Source organism: Rutilus rutilus (genome assembly GCF_951802725.1).
Source record: "Rutilus rutilus genome assembly, chromosome: 5".
In the NCBI taxonomy this organism is placed as follows: domain Eukaryota; kingdom Metazoa; phylum Chordata; class Actinopteri; order Cypriniformes; family Leuciscidae; genus Rutilus; species Rutilus rutilus.
Window position 1 is genome coordinate 26,993,242 of NC_140213.1, and position 17,151 is coordinate 27,010,392.

Consider the following 17,151-nt stretch of genomic DNA (forward strand, 5'->3'; position numbering starts at 1 on the left):
GTGAAAAAAATAAGAATCACTGTAATTTGTAATTAATGATATAATCCTTAAATTAACAGTCAATTAATTAATTTACAGACATTGTTTGTAATTTTACAGAGTTTTGAATATAATTAAAAAAAACAGAAAAATACTGTATAAATAATACAGTAATTGTCCTGTGAAAAAAATAAGAATCACTGTAATTTGTAATTAATGATATAATCCTTAAATTAACAGTCAATTAATTAATTTACAGATATTGTTTGTAATTTTACAGAGTTTTGAATATAATAAAAAAACTGAAAAATACTGTATAAATAATACAGTAATTGTCCTGTGAAAAAAATAAGAATCACTGTAATTTGTAATTAATGATATAATCCTTAAATTAACAGTCAATTAATTAATTTACAGATATTGTTTGTAATTTTACAGAGTTTTGAATATAATTAAAAAAAACAGAAAAATACTGTATAAATAATACAGTAATTGTCCTGTGAAAAAAATAAGAATCACTGTAATTTGTAATTAAGGGTAGAATCCTTAAATTAACAGTCAATTAATTAATTTACAGATATTGTTTGTAATTTTACAGAGTTTTGAATATAATTTAAAATAACAGAAAAATACTCTAAAAAAATACAAAAATTTAGAGTTATTCTCTGTAAAATTAGGATTTTTTTTTACAGTGGGAGTCAACAATCAGCCAAACTTTACACATTGCTGCCTCTCCGACCAGGTGATGCTATACAGAGAAGCAATGTGCATATTTAAAAAATAATAAACAGTTTCTCCCAACATCGGTAATAGCTATCTAATGCTATTTAACTAATAGCATATTGATAAGAGCAGGGTGGAGTATGTTTTTTTTACAAAACACATAACGTTTCCCAACATCACTGGCTGAAATAAAAAATAAAGCAAGTCAACCCCGATTTTTGAACTAATGTTTTTTCTGCACATGTATTAATAAGAGCAGTATTCAGTGTTTTTACAGAAGATTCAACTTTGCTTAATGCCACTCTCCCGACGAGTGCATGCATCACTGGCAGTAGCATCCTACCGGTCAGCACCGGCGTTTGCATATTATATATTATATTTGTGTGTTCTCCATGTCCATTTATAGGTTGGACAAGACTCAACCCAGACCAACTACCTCAAGAAGAGGAGAACTTCGTCCTACATTTGGTGACGTGTGACTTAACCCCTACCACCCATATCCAGTCACTACAACAGGAAACACCAGCCACTGCATCACAAAACCAGGCTCCATCCATTGGCACACCAGCAACCCAGACTACATCTGTCTGCACGTCACCACAGCCGTCTCCTTCCTACCACACATCACCGCACCCTGCTCCATCCATCTACAAACCAGCACTCCAGGGTCCCTCCATCTACAAAGCAGCACACCTGGCTCCATCCATCCAGGAACCAGCACACCTGGCTCCATCCATCCAGGAACCAGCACACCTGGCTCTTTCCAACCACACACCACCACACCTGGCTCCATCCATCCAGGAACCAGCACACCTGGCTCCATCCATCCAGGAACCAGCACACCTGGCTCCATCCATCCAGGAACCAACACACCTGGCTCCATCCATCCAGGAACCAGCACACCTGGCTCCATCCAGCCATGAACCAACACACCTGGCTCCATCCATCCAGGAACCAGCACACCTGGCTCTTTCCAACCACACACCACCACACCTGGCTCCATCCATCCAGGAACCAGCACACCTGGCTCCATCCATCCAGGAACCAGCACACCTGGCTCTTTCCAACCACACACCACCACACCTGGCTCCATCCATCCAGGAACCAGCACACCTGGCTCCATCCATCCAGGAACCAGCACACCTGGCTCTTTCCAACCACACACCACCACACCTGGCTCCATCCATCCAGGAACCAGCACACCTGGCTCCATCCATCCGAGAACCACCACACCTGGCTCCATCCATCCAGGAACCAGCACACCTGGCTCCATCCATCCAGGAACCAGCACACCTGGCCAAAATCTTTACTTTTGCATATCACACAACACCTAAATACAGTGTAAGTACTAGTTCGGCTGTACTATTTAATATATTCAGTGCATACATCTTTTTACAACCCTATTCACAGCCTAACGTTTGCAAACAGAAAAAACTACAAATATGGTACTGATTAGTATGAAGTGGCATGGCGCGGCTAGAGGGAATTGTAGTTTAAAAATATATGTCTCAATATATTGAAATTGAGATTTGTAAATAATGATGCAAGAATACACTGATGGTTTAAAGGGGATGGGAATCACATTTGTGTAATACAATTTTAAATACCTTACTGTTAAATAGGTGAAAATCAAGTTTGACCATTTTTGATGGCAAAACCTCTTGGTGACTCTACCCATATGGGTATAGTCATATAGCTGAAGTCAACAGCTATTTATAACAGTTGGTTTCATGTCTGTAGCCCTTTCTGTTCCTGAATGACAAGCTTTCAAACATGCACCAAGGTCAAGGTTCAGAGGTCAATATTTCAAAGCAGGAGCCATTTACAACCTTCAGACTGACATATGTTACTCTCCAGGTCGAGCCCTTTCCAACCATATATTTGGTTTAGTCCTAAAACAAAGTTTAAATTTTAACTTTACATGGACACAGCCTTGGCTCAGGCATAGTTTCAGTGAGGACTTTGAGGCCCGACCTCAACTTTTATATATTTTTTAGAAATTTAGTATTATAACAATACTGCACATATGTATGTACCGCAGTCAAGCAAAAAAACCAGACTATTTGGGTGTTTTAGCTAGAGTCATGAACTTATGAGCATCAGCATTAATCTAAAAGATGCAATAGGCCCTATGCACAGCTGCACTACTTCCTGAACTTCAGCCAGCTCCTTTGTTTCCTGTCTGCCATTATTGGACAAACTGATTAATCCAGGTGTGTCTGACCAACAACAATAATCAGACACACCTGGATTAATCAGTTTGTCCAATAATGGCAGACAGGAAACAAAGGAGCTGGCTGAAGTTCAGGAAGTAGTGCAGCTGTGCATAGGGCCTATTAGGTGTCCAAATAGTACTTTCAAATGATGTCAGTGGTGGATGACGTTTTCAGATCATTTACTTAAGTAAAAGTACTAATAATTTATTATCATGATATTATTATTCCTCATGTGTTAATGTAAAAGCAGGATTTTACTGTTGTAGTTGGTTGTGGGTGAACAGTTTAGTCTCTGACTGCATGAGATGATTATTTCATTATGGATGAATTTGCTGATTTTTTTATTTTTTATTAATCGAGAGCCCATAGCCCAAAAGTAACACCTTCATACTGCTTGTTTTGTCAGTCTAAACCTAAAAATGTTTAAATGAAAATGAATTTAGATGAAAATCTTCACATTTCTGAAGCTGGAACCATGAAATGTTTTTACATGACATGACATGACTTAAAAAATTATCTAAATAGCTGGCAATTAAAGTTCTGTCGATCAACTAATGCACTAACTGTTCTTGTATAAACTGTTGAGTACCTAATTTATACTCTTCATATTGTTTGTGTGCAAAACTCCACCTTTGTAAAGTAACTAAAGCTGTCAGATAAATGTAGTGAAGTAAAAAGTACAGTATTTCCCTTTGAGATGTAGTGGAGTAGAAGTGCCATACAAGTACAAGAGAACAACAGCTTTATCATGCAGTGTAGCTGTGAAAAAAGTCTGTATCAAGTCACTGCTAATGCAAACTGAACATTTCCTGCTGCAGCATATTAAGTTCACACTTAACAGACAATTCCATCAAATGGGTTTATTAGAGTGGCACAAAATCACAAAATGAGAGCAAGAAAAATTAAGTTATTCAAAATGCTTTACATATAAAGGAGTTAAAATATTCTATAAACTATATTCTATAACTAGTATAAACTATTGCATTTCAAAGTGCTTTGCATATAAAATAAAAACAAAATAAAAGAAAGAAGGCCAGGAGTCTGCCTGATTCACTAAATTTGGGGCACCCCTATCTGAGATGGTAGAGATGGAGCAGGTTTGCGGCGCCACTGGACCTTCAATCCAGGGACGTATTCTGCTGGGGTGGTGCTACAACCAGTAATGCCCAGCGGGGCCCCCACAGAGCATGCTTTGCTTGCTCTGTGGATACCAGTGGTGCATATGTATGCATCACAAGTTACAAAGACATTTCTTTATACAGTTTTACAGGATGTAAGTGAAAATTCTTTGGATTTGTCTGCCTGTCTGTATGTACATTTAGATGATGTCATATGGAAAATATAAAAGAATAACATTTATGGTTTCAATGCTATTTGACTGTATTCAGTATGCTATAACTACAAAAAAACTACAAAATAATATGGGTAGTATATGCATATTGCATACAAATATAAATCCACTTATATTATGGAAATACCAAAGTACATTCGAATTATACTTGTTAAAATTACACAGACTGCCATTGAATCTTCATTAGATTTTTCCATGCAAAGATGATGACAATTAATTATTTAAAGCAGCAATAAGCAGTTTTGGTTTGAAATCAGCAAGCTCAAATGTTAGAAGAGATAAATAACTCAATGTTTTTCTATTTTTTTAAATAAAAATACATACAGAATCTACAAAAACTTTCCTGTAGATACTTTGGTACAGCTATTTAAAACAAAGGCAAGGCAAGATTTTTTGTACAAATCTCCAGTTCCTCTGTGTTGTTTGGCAGTGGTCTTTAGGTGTCTTCTTCCTCAGACTCGGGGCTGGTGAAGCCATTGTCATCCCACTCCTCAATGTCCTCCTGTATGGAAAGGAAATCACATTCCATAGTGGCTATACTGCTGTATGCATTAACAGCCTGTTTGTGTTGACTTCTAAGTGAGTGACCCCTCCGATTGAGGACACTGTTGAGCCCATGTGTAGCATCCTCTGTCAGGTCACCGAAACCTGTAGAGGAATTGTGGGAAAAAATAGAAAGAGAAAGATGACACATCAAACAAAACATGACATTTGTAACTATTTTTGCATTTTACAATGCTGAATTTGCAACTTCAACATTACCTTTTAGTCATTATATTTACTGTATTTACAACTTTTACATTGTGCACACTGGTGCCAAATAGCTGGTCAGCTCAGTGCCTGATCACAACTCAATGTATAAAGTAGAGTTCAATATATATTATAAATAAATAAACACATGATACTAAAATCTAAAGATCTTGTACATACTGCTGGTTTTGATGCGCTCCAAAGTCTGTCCTCTGAGTGACTCCACTTCTTGCACTTGCTTCAGAAGGTACTTGATGTGCTGAGACATCTCCTTTACCAGGATGCTCTGCTCCTCCTCCAAGCGTTTCAGCAGCATTACCTGGTCGAAGACAGATCTCTTCAACCTGAAGGTGTTGCCTTTGGTTGGGGAAAGTAATGGAATAGTGGACAAGGAATGTTTATTATTATATTATACAAGCATAACAGAATTATGTTTTCTGAGAAATCTTTTTAGCGACAGCATTGGTTCTGTAGAATATAAACAATTTCAAAATATGAATAAAAGTCACAATAATATAATTTGAATTATATAATTCTCCATTCAAATTGAGAGCTTGTGAAATTGTGATGGTCAAGCATTTTATTTGTGATTACTACAGCAGAATAACATGGTGTTGATCTCACCATTCAATGTTTATGCTCCGTGATTAATATTTCCATATTTTGGTATTCATGATATTTTTTATTTCAATATATCACCCCATTCCTGTGTTGTTGCATGACAAGTAACAAAAAGGACAATGGTAAATATGGAAATATGGAATATAGCAATTCATATATATCATACCATCTCCATGTCTCTCCCATGGTAGGATATATCCCTCTGTCAGACTGCAAGCCAACTCCTCGTCAATCGGATCTCCTTCCACTACGGTGTTGTATTGCAAGACCTTTTCACGAAGCTTCTTCTTCAACTCTGTCATTTTCTTTCTCTTTCTTTGTCTTGCCTGGTTGCTATCTGCAAATCGAAATGAAAAGAAAACTGTCATAATCCCAGATTATTATTGTTTTTTTAAAGTGTTATTGGTTTAAATAACTTGATTTGACAACAAACCATGCTGACGATACAGATCTTGCTTCTTGCGCAAAAGGGTTACAGTGATGTTCTCAATGTCAGCCCTTAGCTCTTCAGTACAACCTGGAGTGTAGACTCTCTCTAAATAGGTGAAACAAAACAATTGACAAGAGACACAATTAGTGACATTTTCAAAATATAGCCACCTTTTATTATTTGTATAAAGGTACAGTCCTTAACAGATGTGTGTGTGTGTATATACACACATACATAGTGTACTTTACATGTTTTACCTGTGACCGCCCATTGTCTAACATCACACACCCACTGCTGTATTGTCTCCTGATCAAGGTTGTGCTGCTCCTTGATGTTGCTAAGGCTGGCAGCTTCCACCTTTGCCCTCTCTGTGATCTTTTAAATAGAAAAAATAACAAAATGTCAGAAAAAAGCTCTATGCACCACCACAATGCAAAAACCACCAATTTTACTTGAGCTTTCGGTACAAGACTTTCATCAGGACAGGTGTAACATTAAATAACACATTAAATATCTGTGTATACTAGCAAGCAGACCTCCCCTCAGTTACTTAAAATGAATAAAACATGATTATTATCAAAATAGTCGCATATTTTTTTCCGTAACATGATTAAACAATTAATCAACAAATAGTTTCAGATCTAGCTGTAGTTGGTGCATTGAGGGAAAGGGGCAGTGCTTAGGATCTCAATTATAATTTACCCTTACTTTGACATATCTGTGGGCTAACACTTGATGAAGGTTGTCCCTCTTTCTTCTGTTCCAACCCATGGCCTGTCGCGTTAGCATGTTCACTCTTCCTGATGAAAACAATAAGGCACCCACAAGCCAAAAAGTAAGATTTCACATTCAAAAGGCAATAAGAGAAACCCTACAGACATGCCTAAACCCTATCACTAAAAGTTAGTTGAACTGGTAATTACCTTGAAGTAATACAATGATAAATTTCGTAAGAACAGAACAGAGAAACTTTGTTTTTTTTAATTCCCTGTAAAAACACTATTAAGTATTTATTATTATTTATTTAGGCTACCAGAGCGTGTAATGTAAGTGTAACACCAACCAGCTTTTGTCATGTATTTTGTGACAAGTGCTGCCCTGGAGAGAAAGCTGTTCACCTATAAAGAAAATAATACAATTAAATTTTGGTCTCCATTACATAAAAATATTACCTACACACCATAGATCTTAAACCTGTGGTTTAACAGAAAACATGTCTACTGTATTATCCAAGGAATTTGGGACCCCTTATGCATGCATTTTGAATTGCTAAAAACAACTGAACTGCCTGTTCTTTATTTTAACTCATACATAAAGGATGTACTTTATCCCTCACACCAGGCGTTTTACTTAGATGACAAATAAGTGCCTTTTGGTATTATGGTTTCTATTAAGACTCTTTGTAGCCATAGTTAAAATACTGACAATAATACCATACCTGCTCCACTTCCTCTCCCACTGTGTTTCCTGCTCCATCCTGGCTTCTGCCACCCCATCTCACCTGCAACACAGAGTGAGAAGTGTTATGTAGCAGTACTTCAGAAGTTTTGATATAACATCATCCAATCAGGCATAACATGCACAAATGTAAAACTAATCCTTTCCATTGAAGATTGCATTAATGCATACAATTATCTCTAAAACATCTCATGACACAAGCTTTTTATTTGGTGGGGAAAAACAAAATCCCTGTCCAACTAATTTGAAAAAGCAGCTGAAAAGTAGTTATTGAAAGATAACACACAGCACGTTCTATTATCCAACCCATTATTTCCCTATAGCTACAGCCATACCAAACTTAAAGTTATTGCATGTACCTCGCATTTTGCTGTATGGGCTTTGGCATGCATGACGCTCAGGAATGGCCTCATTTCTGTTAATGGCAGAAGCTCTGGTAAACCCTCTGCTACTTTGTTAAGGTAGGGCCAGTACCTAAAAAGCAGGAGCAGCATCATGTGAGTGTAACAAAGATCCATTTTTAATTGAAATCTAAAATGACTAACATCACTGTAAAGCTGAGAAACAAGACATTTTAATCATGGAGTTGGATTTGCAATATGACAATGAGGATTACCTGCATGTAACATCCATACAGAAGAAGGTAACATTTGCCTTCTTTGACATCTCTCTTTGAAGAAACATCGGGTAAGCAAATATTTCTCCACGGTAATGGTTCAGTCCTCGTAAAAGAAACCCATGTCTGATAAATCAGAAGAAAATCTAGTGGTTAAGAAACAATTGACCCAGTAAGGCCTGGCTTAAGCTCACATCTCTGTCAACCACTCTGCAAGCAAGCAAACGTGTGAAAGACTTGGATTGCCATTAAAACTCAAATATCCAGGATCACACACACACACACACACACACACACACACACACACACACACACACACACACACCTGCAAACTGCAACTTGAATGCCCTCCTCATCTATCTGAGCACCAGACTTTTTGGACATCTCTCTGCCAGCGGTGAACTTGGCAATACCGCAGACAGCACTGTCATTTGTCTATAAAGTCAGTTTATAACACATTTTAAGATACATAAAAACACAAAACTAAAATATCTGTATAAACAACTATTATTAAAAAAAAAAAAATCTAATGTTCATACACTTCTCATGTTGCCTCTGACAAGATCAACAAAGGTAGCAACTTCCTCGTCCTTGGCCAGGAACAAGCCCTCATATATGGGTGGCTCCTCAGTCCTGTCCATGATAAGATAACATGCGTCAGTAATAAAAAATCACAAGTACTACATTTACTATTTGTTAAAATGTAAGTTATGATCACTCAATGACAACCCGAAGGGCTACTATTTGTGTTAGACAAGTCTAAAATAAACTTCTGAAAAATACCTATACCTACCCTTTTGACTTGCTGAAGCGGTAATGCTTTCGGTTCCCATCAGAGCAGACAGCCAACATGTCTGGAGAACATGCTGGGCACTCAAAATGATGGACCTGGCACATATCCTCTTCTTTGTATTCACAGAAGGTAAACTCAAAAAAGCTCCGCTGAAATGTATCAGCACAGATACTACCTGTCTGCATATTAAGAAATGATTGGTTAGAATTTTTTGAAGCAATGCCCACAATTAAATATTAGGTATACAGTAATATAATTTTGTTTGTTATATGTTTCAATGATATTCAGGCAGATTTACCCTTCCAGCTTGAACAGATCTGTGCTCCAACATTTTCAGGAAGGCCTGCCTGGACATGGCTGGTGCAGTCATCTTCATATGCTCAAACGAGGTGAAGACATCAAACTTGTATAGGGTCTGGCAGCTGGTGCTAGCTGGCCAGTACCGATAAACAAGCAGGTCCTTCACCTCGGGAGTCCATTCTGCAGAGCATGATGGACAGGATTTCCGAGGCAAGCAGACATTGTATCGTCCTGTGAACAAGTGAATATACTGTAGTAAAGTCTAAAATAATTTCAGTAATCAAATTGCAACAGATTGCCTTCTATACAGAGATACAAATATATGATATATTAGCTATTTGACATGGCATTTGGGCATTGCCTGAAAATGACATGGTGATAAAAAGCTTTGCGTTGCACACAGTGGTAAAGTTCTAGTACAATAATACTTGCACAAAAAGGAGGGCTTTCAGAACAACATACCATTGATGGTGACCACAGAAATATGCTTCCCTGGAGTGATTGTGAGGTCATGAGTGCATTCACAAATTGACCTTGGAGCAGGAACTGTCACGGTTGTTGAATGCATTGTTTCCTTCTTGCCTCGTGTCGTTGTTGTTTATGTGTGAGTGGGCGTTGTCCCGCTCACGTGTCTGTCAGCGCTCCAGCTGATCATCATCATCATCAATCACTGTTCACAGCTGCTGTTCATTTCCATTCCCTATATATTCTCACACCATTCTCTGTTCCAGTGTCGGATTGTTTGTTGAGGTCCTGTGTTTGCCGTGTCTGTGTTTCCCGTGGAGTTGCCGTGTCTTTGTTCGCCTGCCGTGTCTTCCTGCCGTTCCTGTTCTTTGTCTTTGGATTCACCGCACTCCAGCACCGGGATCGGGATTCACCACCGTCACAGCACCAGCGCACCACAGACCATCAAGTCCCTGCACGAGCCTGAGTCGCCGCCCTTCGTTATTCTGAACTGTTTGTCTGACCCTTTTGAGCTTAATAAACGCTTTGAGAACCTGCAACTGTTTCCAGTTTTGTCCGATCATGACAGAACAATCCGACCAATCCATGGAAGCAGCAGGTGCCGCCGCCGCAACAATGGATGACTTTGTTCGTGCAAGTATTCAAAGGATGGACGCTCAGGACCGTCATCAAGGGGAAGCGGCGCGCGCGATTCAGGCTCTCGTCACGCAGGTGTCCGAGCTGACCCAGCGTTTTCAACAGCTGCAACCTCCCGCTGCGCCAGCCGCACCGCCCGTCCCTCCCACACCACCGATGCCCGCCTCCCAGTCGGAACCTCGCCTTCCGACTCCTGAGCCATACTCTGGTGAGCCTAACTTTTGCCGGCCGTTTTTGACTCGATGCGGCATGCATTTTGCACTCCAGCCCCGGACATTTGAGAGAGAGGAGACGAAGGTGGCATTCGTACTCACTCTACTGACTGGGAGAGCGGCACTATGGGGGACGGCGGTGTGGGAGAATCAAGAACCATGCTGTTCCTCGTTCCAGGCGCTCTCTTCGGAGATGAGAAGAGTTTTCGACCGCGCGGTCGCGGGAAGAGAGGCTGCCAGGGTCTTGTCTGATCTACGCCAGGGAGAATGATCTGTTTCAGATTACGCCATTGAGTTCAAGACCCTGGCGGCCGAGTGTCGCTGGAACGAGGAAGCGCAGTGGGATAGGTTCCTGCATGGGCTGGCCGACCGCGTCCAGAGGGAGATCTACGCCCTGGACCTACCCCCCTCACTGAATGGACTCATCGATCTGGCGCTGAGGGTGGACGCCCGACTAGCCCGGGTCGGACCACGCGCTCCACCCAGCCTGCCTCGTGGGGGGGTGGAACATCAGTGGTCCAGTGGCATGGACGCGGTCGGTCCCTCCGATCCCGAGCCCATGCAGGTGGGTCGAGCTCGACTTTCCCGGGAGGAGAGGGAGAGGCGGAGATCCCTTGGCCTTTGCCTGTACTGCGGGAGAGCGGGACACTTTGCTAACAACTGCCCGGTAAAAGGTCAAGCCCGATAGTAAGTATGAGGCTACTATCGGGTGGGATCTCCGCCGAAAAGTCCTCATCCACATCCACCATCCTCCCGGGAAGACTTAGATGGTCTGTCCACGATCATCACTGCACCGCACTGGTGGACTCTGGGGCCGAAGGTAATTTTATGGATCGCACCTTTGCACTACAGTTTCAAGTCCCACTCAGAACACTTCCCCAGAGAATCACTGTACATGCACTCAATGGACAGTCACTACCCACCATCTCCCAGGCCACCGAGAACATTACACTCATCACCTCAGGAAACCATGCAGAGACAATATCATTCTACATCACAGACTCCCATCACACCCCCATTGTCTTGGGTCACCCCTGGCTCCATCAACACAACCCCCGCATTGACTGGAAACAGAGAACCATATCAGCCTGGAGCGCTGAATGTCATAGTTCTTGTCTTGTGTCTGCCTGTTCTGTTGTCTCTGTTCCTGTGTTGCAGGAGGAAGCAGTGGATTTATCAAACGTGCCCGCGGAGTACCGTGACCTGAGGGAAGTGTTCAGTAAGTCAAGGGCTGCTTCTCTCCCTCCGCACCGTCCCTACGACTGTGCTATAGATTTACTGTCAGGTAAGTCTCCGCCTAAGGGCAAGATTTATTCACTCTCGGTTCCGGAGAGGGAGGCTATGGAGAAATATATTTCTGATTCTCTAGCATCCGGGTTCATCCAACCTTCCTCATCTCCAGCGGGGGCGGGGTTCTTTTTTGTGGGGAAGAAGGATGGATCGCTGCAACCTTGTATTGATTACCGGGGGCTGAACAACATCACGGTAAAGAATACTTATCCTTTGCCGCTGATGTCTTCAGCCTTCGAGAGATGAATGGAAGACTGCCTTTAACACCCCTAGGGGGCACTTTGAATACTTGGTCATGCCCTTCGGTTTGTCCAACAGTCCCGCAGTCTTCCAGGCACTCGTCAATGACGTGCTGCGAGACATGATCGATCAGTTCATTTATGTCTACCTGGATGACATTCTGATTTTTTCCTCGTCTCTCCAGGAACACGTGCAGCACGTCCGACGAGTACTCCAGAGGTTGCTAGAGAATGGGCTTTTTGTCAAGGCGGAGAAATGCGCTTTTCATGCACAGTCGGTTCCTTTCTTAGGACACATCGTGTCGGCTGAGGGTATGCGTATGGATCCTGACAAAGTTAAGGCTGTGGTAGAGTGGCCAAACCCAGATTCCCGTAAGGCCCTACAGAAGTTTCTGGGGTTCGCCAATTTCTACCGGCGTTTTATTCGCAACTTTAGCCAACTAGCCGCACCTCTGACTGCCTTGACCTCCCCCAGATCTGCGTTCAGGTGGTCGGAAGCAGCCGAGACTGCTTTTTCCAACCTCAAGAGCCGCTTTGTTTCGGCTCCCATCTTAATCGCCCCTGATTCCTCACGCCAGTTTGTGGTGGAGGTCGACGCGTCAGAGGTGGGGGTAGGCGCAGTTCTTTCACAACGCTCACCCTCAGACAACAAGATGCATCCATGCGCGTTTTTATCCCATCGCTTATCACCAGCTGAACAAAATTACGACATTGGCAACAGGGAGTTGTTGGCGGTCAAGTTAGCCTTGGAAGAATGGCGTCATTGGTTAGAGGGGTCCGGGGTACCCTTTATTGTCTGGACGGATCATAAGAATCTGGAGTACATTAGATCCGCTAAAAGGTTGAACTCCAGGCAGGCGCGGTGGGCACTTTTTTTCGGCCGTTTTGATTTTACCCTCTCGTATCGTCCGGGTTCCAAAAACATCAAACCCGATTCTTTGTCGCGTATTTTTGATCGATCAGAACACGCACCTACTCCCGAGCGTATTTTTCCTGAGACCCTAATTATCTCTACGCTCACTTGGGAGGTCGAATCGAGAGTCAAGAAGGCTCTAGAAGGGGTAACGCCCCCGATCCGGTGCCCACCGAACCGCTTATTTGTGCCGGAGGAACTACGTCCAGACGTTATTCGGTGGGGCCATTGTTCTAGTCTAGCCTGTCATCCAGGAGTTAGTCGCACCCTCTATTTGGTCAAACAACGATTCTGGTGGCCGCTTATGGCTCGCGATGTTCACGATTTTGTTTTGGCTTGCTCAGTTTGTGCTATTGGTAAGTCGTCTAATCGACCCCCAGATGGGTTACTCCAACCGCTGTCGGTGCCTTCGAGACCCTGGTCCCATATCGCTCTAGATTTTGTTACCGCCCTCCCACCCTCCCAGGGTAACACGGTAGTTTTAACCGTGGTGGACCGATTCTCGAAGGCAGCCCACTTTGTTCCCTTGCCCAAATTACCCTCAGCCAAGGAGACAGCGGTTGCAGTCGTTAATCACGTCTTTCGGTTACATGGCCTCCCGACAGACGTGGTTTCCGACAGGGGTCCCCAATTTGTGTCCAAATTTTGGCGAGAGTTTTGTAAGTTACTGGGGGCGACGGTCAGTCTGTCTTCCGGGTTTCACCCTCAGAGCAATGGTCAAACTGAGAGAGCCAACCAAGACCTGGAGAGAACCTTGCGATGTACGGCTGCCAGGAATCCTTCCTCCTGGAGTCAGCAACTGCCTATGGTGGAGTACGCCCACAATTCGTTGCCAGTGTCAGCTACGGGCCTATCTCCTTTTGAGTGTAGTATAGGATACCAGCCACCGGTCTTTCCCAGTCTGGAATCCGAAGTCGCGGTCCCCTCCGCTCACGCCTTTGTCCAGAGGTGTCACCGCACATGGACAAGAGCCCGTGAGACTCTCCTCCGTGTGCGGGCGCGCATCAAGGCCAAGGCCGATCGCCACCGGTCTAGGCCTCCCGTATACGTCGTCGGTTCCAAAGTGTGGCTTTCTACTAAGAACATTCCGCTCCGCTCCGTATCCAATAAACTGGCTCCTAAATTCATTGGCCCGTTTTCTGTCACCAAGATTGTTAGTCCGGTGGCAGTCCGCCTCAACCTCCCTCCAGTGTACAGGAGAATTCATCCGGTATTCCACGTGTCCAAAATTAAACCCGTTTTTTTTTCCCGCATTAATCCGCCTGCCCCGGTTCCCCCACCGCCGCGACTCGTAGATGGGGAACCATCCTATTCGGTCCGTCGCATTATGGACTCTAGGCGGAGGGGACGCGGATTCCAGTACCTGGTGGACTGGGAAGGTTACGGTCCGGAGGAGAGAAGTTGGGTTCCGGCTCGTGACATCCTGGATCACTCTCTTATCGATGATTACAATCGACAGGTAAGGGAGTCTGGGAACGCCGTGAGGCGTTCCTAGAGGAGGGGGTACTGTCACGGTTGTTGAATGCATTGTTTCCTTCTTGCCTCGTGTCGTTGTTGTTTATGTGTGAGTGGGCGTTGTCCCGCTCACGTGTCTGTCAGCGCTCCAGCTGATCATCATCATCATCATCAATCACTGTTCACAGCTGCTGTTCATTTCCATTCCCTATATATTCTCACACCATTCTCTGTTCCAGTGTCGGATTGTTTGTTGAGGTCCTGTGTTTGCCGTGTCTGTGTTTCCCGTGGAGTTGCCGTGTCTTTGTTCGCCTGCCGTGTCTTCCTGCCGTTCCTGTTCTTTGTCTTTGGATTCACCGCACTCCAGCACCGGGATCGGGATTCACCACCGTCACAGCACCAGCGCACCACAGACCATCAAGTCCCTGCACGAGCCTGAGTCGCCGCCCTTCGTTATTCTGAACTGTTTGTCTGACCCTTTTGAGCTTAATAAACGCTTTGAGAACCTGCAACTGTTTCCAGTTTTGTCCGATCATGACAGGAACAGGCAGTTGACATACTGCAAAACAGAAAGAAGTTATGAAGGGTGTATTTACAGCTTCTCCTCAGTCCCTTAGATGCATTTCCCAAAACGCTAACCTCATTTTCAAAATAGTGCTTTAAAACCCAACAATTAATCCAAACTGGCCACACCACTATTCCACCTGTAATTGTCATTATTGTTGAAACAACATGTAAATGCTTAAGCACATTTTGAAAAATATTAAGACGCAATTGACTTAGCTGGTCAAAGATATGCTGGACAGAACTGTCAAAACCAATCATACTTTTGTTATTCAGCTATTAAATTTCACACTTGCACTTTAGAGTTTTTAGAATAAGCTTAGAATGAGATTAGCATTTTAGAAAAAATGTCTAAGCCATTTAGAAACACTGTTAAATATAAACATGTGCACTATCTACAACAACATTTGGACAATTACACTATAAGTATGAGACAATTTGATATAATGCTAATTTTAACATACTTTGTTCACAAAACTGAGGCTGGCCATTTTCATTCACCACCACAGCAGTTGTAGGGGGAATGGGCTCAAGAAATCCATGGAACACAGCCTCTCTGTCATGGAAGACATTTCTCTTGTGGGCCTCCATGTCACAGGTAGCACAGAGGAACTCCATGTCCAGTGGTACACAGTCCAGGCACCTAATCACAGCTTCTACAGCACAGCATCTGTGACAGTTTTGGATGAATACTCTCTCGGCTGAGAGCTTTGCATCCAAAAGCATAGGCCTAGCAGTTTTCATTCTCACATCTGTGAGAAGCTGCCTTTGTTCCCAAGCAGAAACCATTCTGTCTGTTCCCTCCGGAACCTGGACTGCAGTTATGGTGTCCCTTAACTCTTGGAGTCTTGTTTCTAAAAAACAAAAATATACATTCACTTGTCCTTAAAAGGTCTATACTCATGATTATGATCACAAGTATATATCAGTTATACTGTGAGTCTGTAGTGGAAGCATAGACAAAACATAATGCTTAATTATGATTAAATAAATGGTGGAAATTGGAAAAACTGTAGTGTAGTGTAACTACACTACTGTACTACTGTAACACTCAGTATTCTCACCAAGACTTGCCAACTCTTGATCTTCTATCTGAAAGCCCTCCTCATGCACAGGATCCCTTCTTCTGGATTGAGAAGCAGCTGCAGAGACAGTCATTTTGCTTAACCCTTTGATCAATATAACATGAAACCAATTCATTTCCAAATGAAAATATTCCATAAGGACTGGAGGAAGGGAAACTATATAAATTATTAATACACAACACAAGTAAGGATTATCAGTCGCACGCTCTTTAACTATCTTCTATATTAGTAAGAACATTTTTCACAAACATTGCAACACCATTTTGTCAATGTGGTATCTGACTCTCATTTTATAATACGTGTAACCACCAAAACACTATTTAATGAATTATCTTTATTCTTAGATACAGTAATCATGTTTTAGTAAAGAACAAACCTGATTCAGGGCAGTGTGTTTCCCGACGTTTCTCATGCCTGCCTGTGACCAGTGGATTAGTGAGGGATCTCTTCCTCCTTTTCCTCGTTTTTTTTTTAGGAAAGGCAGTTTCCATGGCCATGGCAGCCTATATTGCAGAGCACTTATATCAGCAGCACTTATAATTGAGCATTATTCAGTAGTTGCATAAAAGGGTCTTACTAACCATTTACATCACATCTATAAAAGCAATAGCAATTAGTATTTTCAGACTTAGGCACTATTTGCTTATCATGACAAGCCTTACCCTGGCCTCATGGAGATAAGCATCACTAATTAATGCTGCCATGTGGATCCTGGCATCATTGGGATCATCAAAGATCCTCATGTCAGAATTGAGGGACATCACAAACAAATACAAACAATATAAAAACAATACACAAAATGAAGAAAGAGAGAGATCGAAAGAGACAAGTGAGAACGAGAGAGAGTGGCTCTTAAAAGTGCCGTTGGTTTGATTTGTGTGCATGTGTGTATATGTGTGTGTGTTGGTGGAGTCAAAGTGTTGCAATATAGCTGTAAAACAAGAAAAAAGCAAAAGATTGTTAGAATAGCATTTGTAGTAAATGATCATTTCTTAATTGTTAGGACAGAGTAATTGTACTTATTAATTGACTACGTATCAATCACAACCACTACG

At 42.3% G+C, this 17,151-nt stretch overlaps 2 protein-coding genes across 2 annotated transcripts; both read right to left on the reverse strand.

The window, feature by feature from the left end:
- Positions 1-3,780: 3,780 nt before the first annotated feature.
- Positions 3,781-10,808, reverse strand: LOC311291220 (uncharacterized protein). The gene is made up of 15 exons (XM_084410140.1): positions 9,700-10,808; positions 9,236-9,468; positions 8,938-9,116; positions 8,684-8,777; positions 8,470-8,579; positions 8,145-8,270; positions 7,888-8,002; positions 7,509-7,571; positions 7,134-7,188; positions 6,779-6,870; positions 6,328-6,445; positions 6,074-6,175; positions 5,807-5,977; positions 5,200-5,376; positions 3,781-4,917 (listed from the first exon to the last, which is right to left on the reverse strand). The coding sequence occupies exons 1-15, from the start codon at positions 9,803-9,805 to the stop codon at positions 4,706-4,708; spliced, it is 1,953 nt and encodes a 650-aa protein (XP_084266266.1). The 5' UTR covers positions 9,806-10,808; the 3' UTR covers positions 3,781-4,705.
- A 4,092-nt stretch (positions 10,809-14,900) lies between these two features.
- LOC311291116 (uncharacterized protein) lies at positions 14,901-16,752 on the reverse strand (the record flags this gene model as incomplete). Its single annotated transcript, XM_084409989.1, has 5 exons — positions 16,473-16,752; positions 16,076-16,153; positions 15,476-15,865; positions 14,987-15,006; positions 14,901-14,924 (listed from the first exon to the last, which is right to left on the reverse strand). Exons 1-5 carry the CDS (start codon positions 16,591-16,593, stop codon positions 14,901-14,903), a joined length of 633 nt encoding a protein of 210 aa, XP_084266115.1. The 5' UTR covers positions 16,594-16,752.
- Positions 16,753-17,151: the final 399 nt, after the last annotated feature.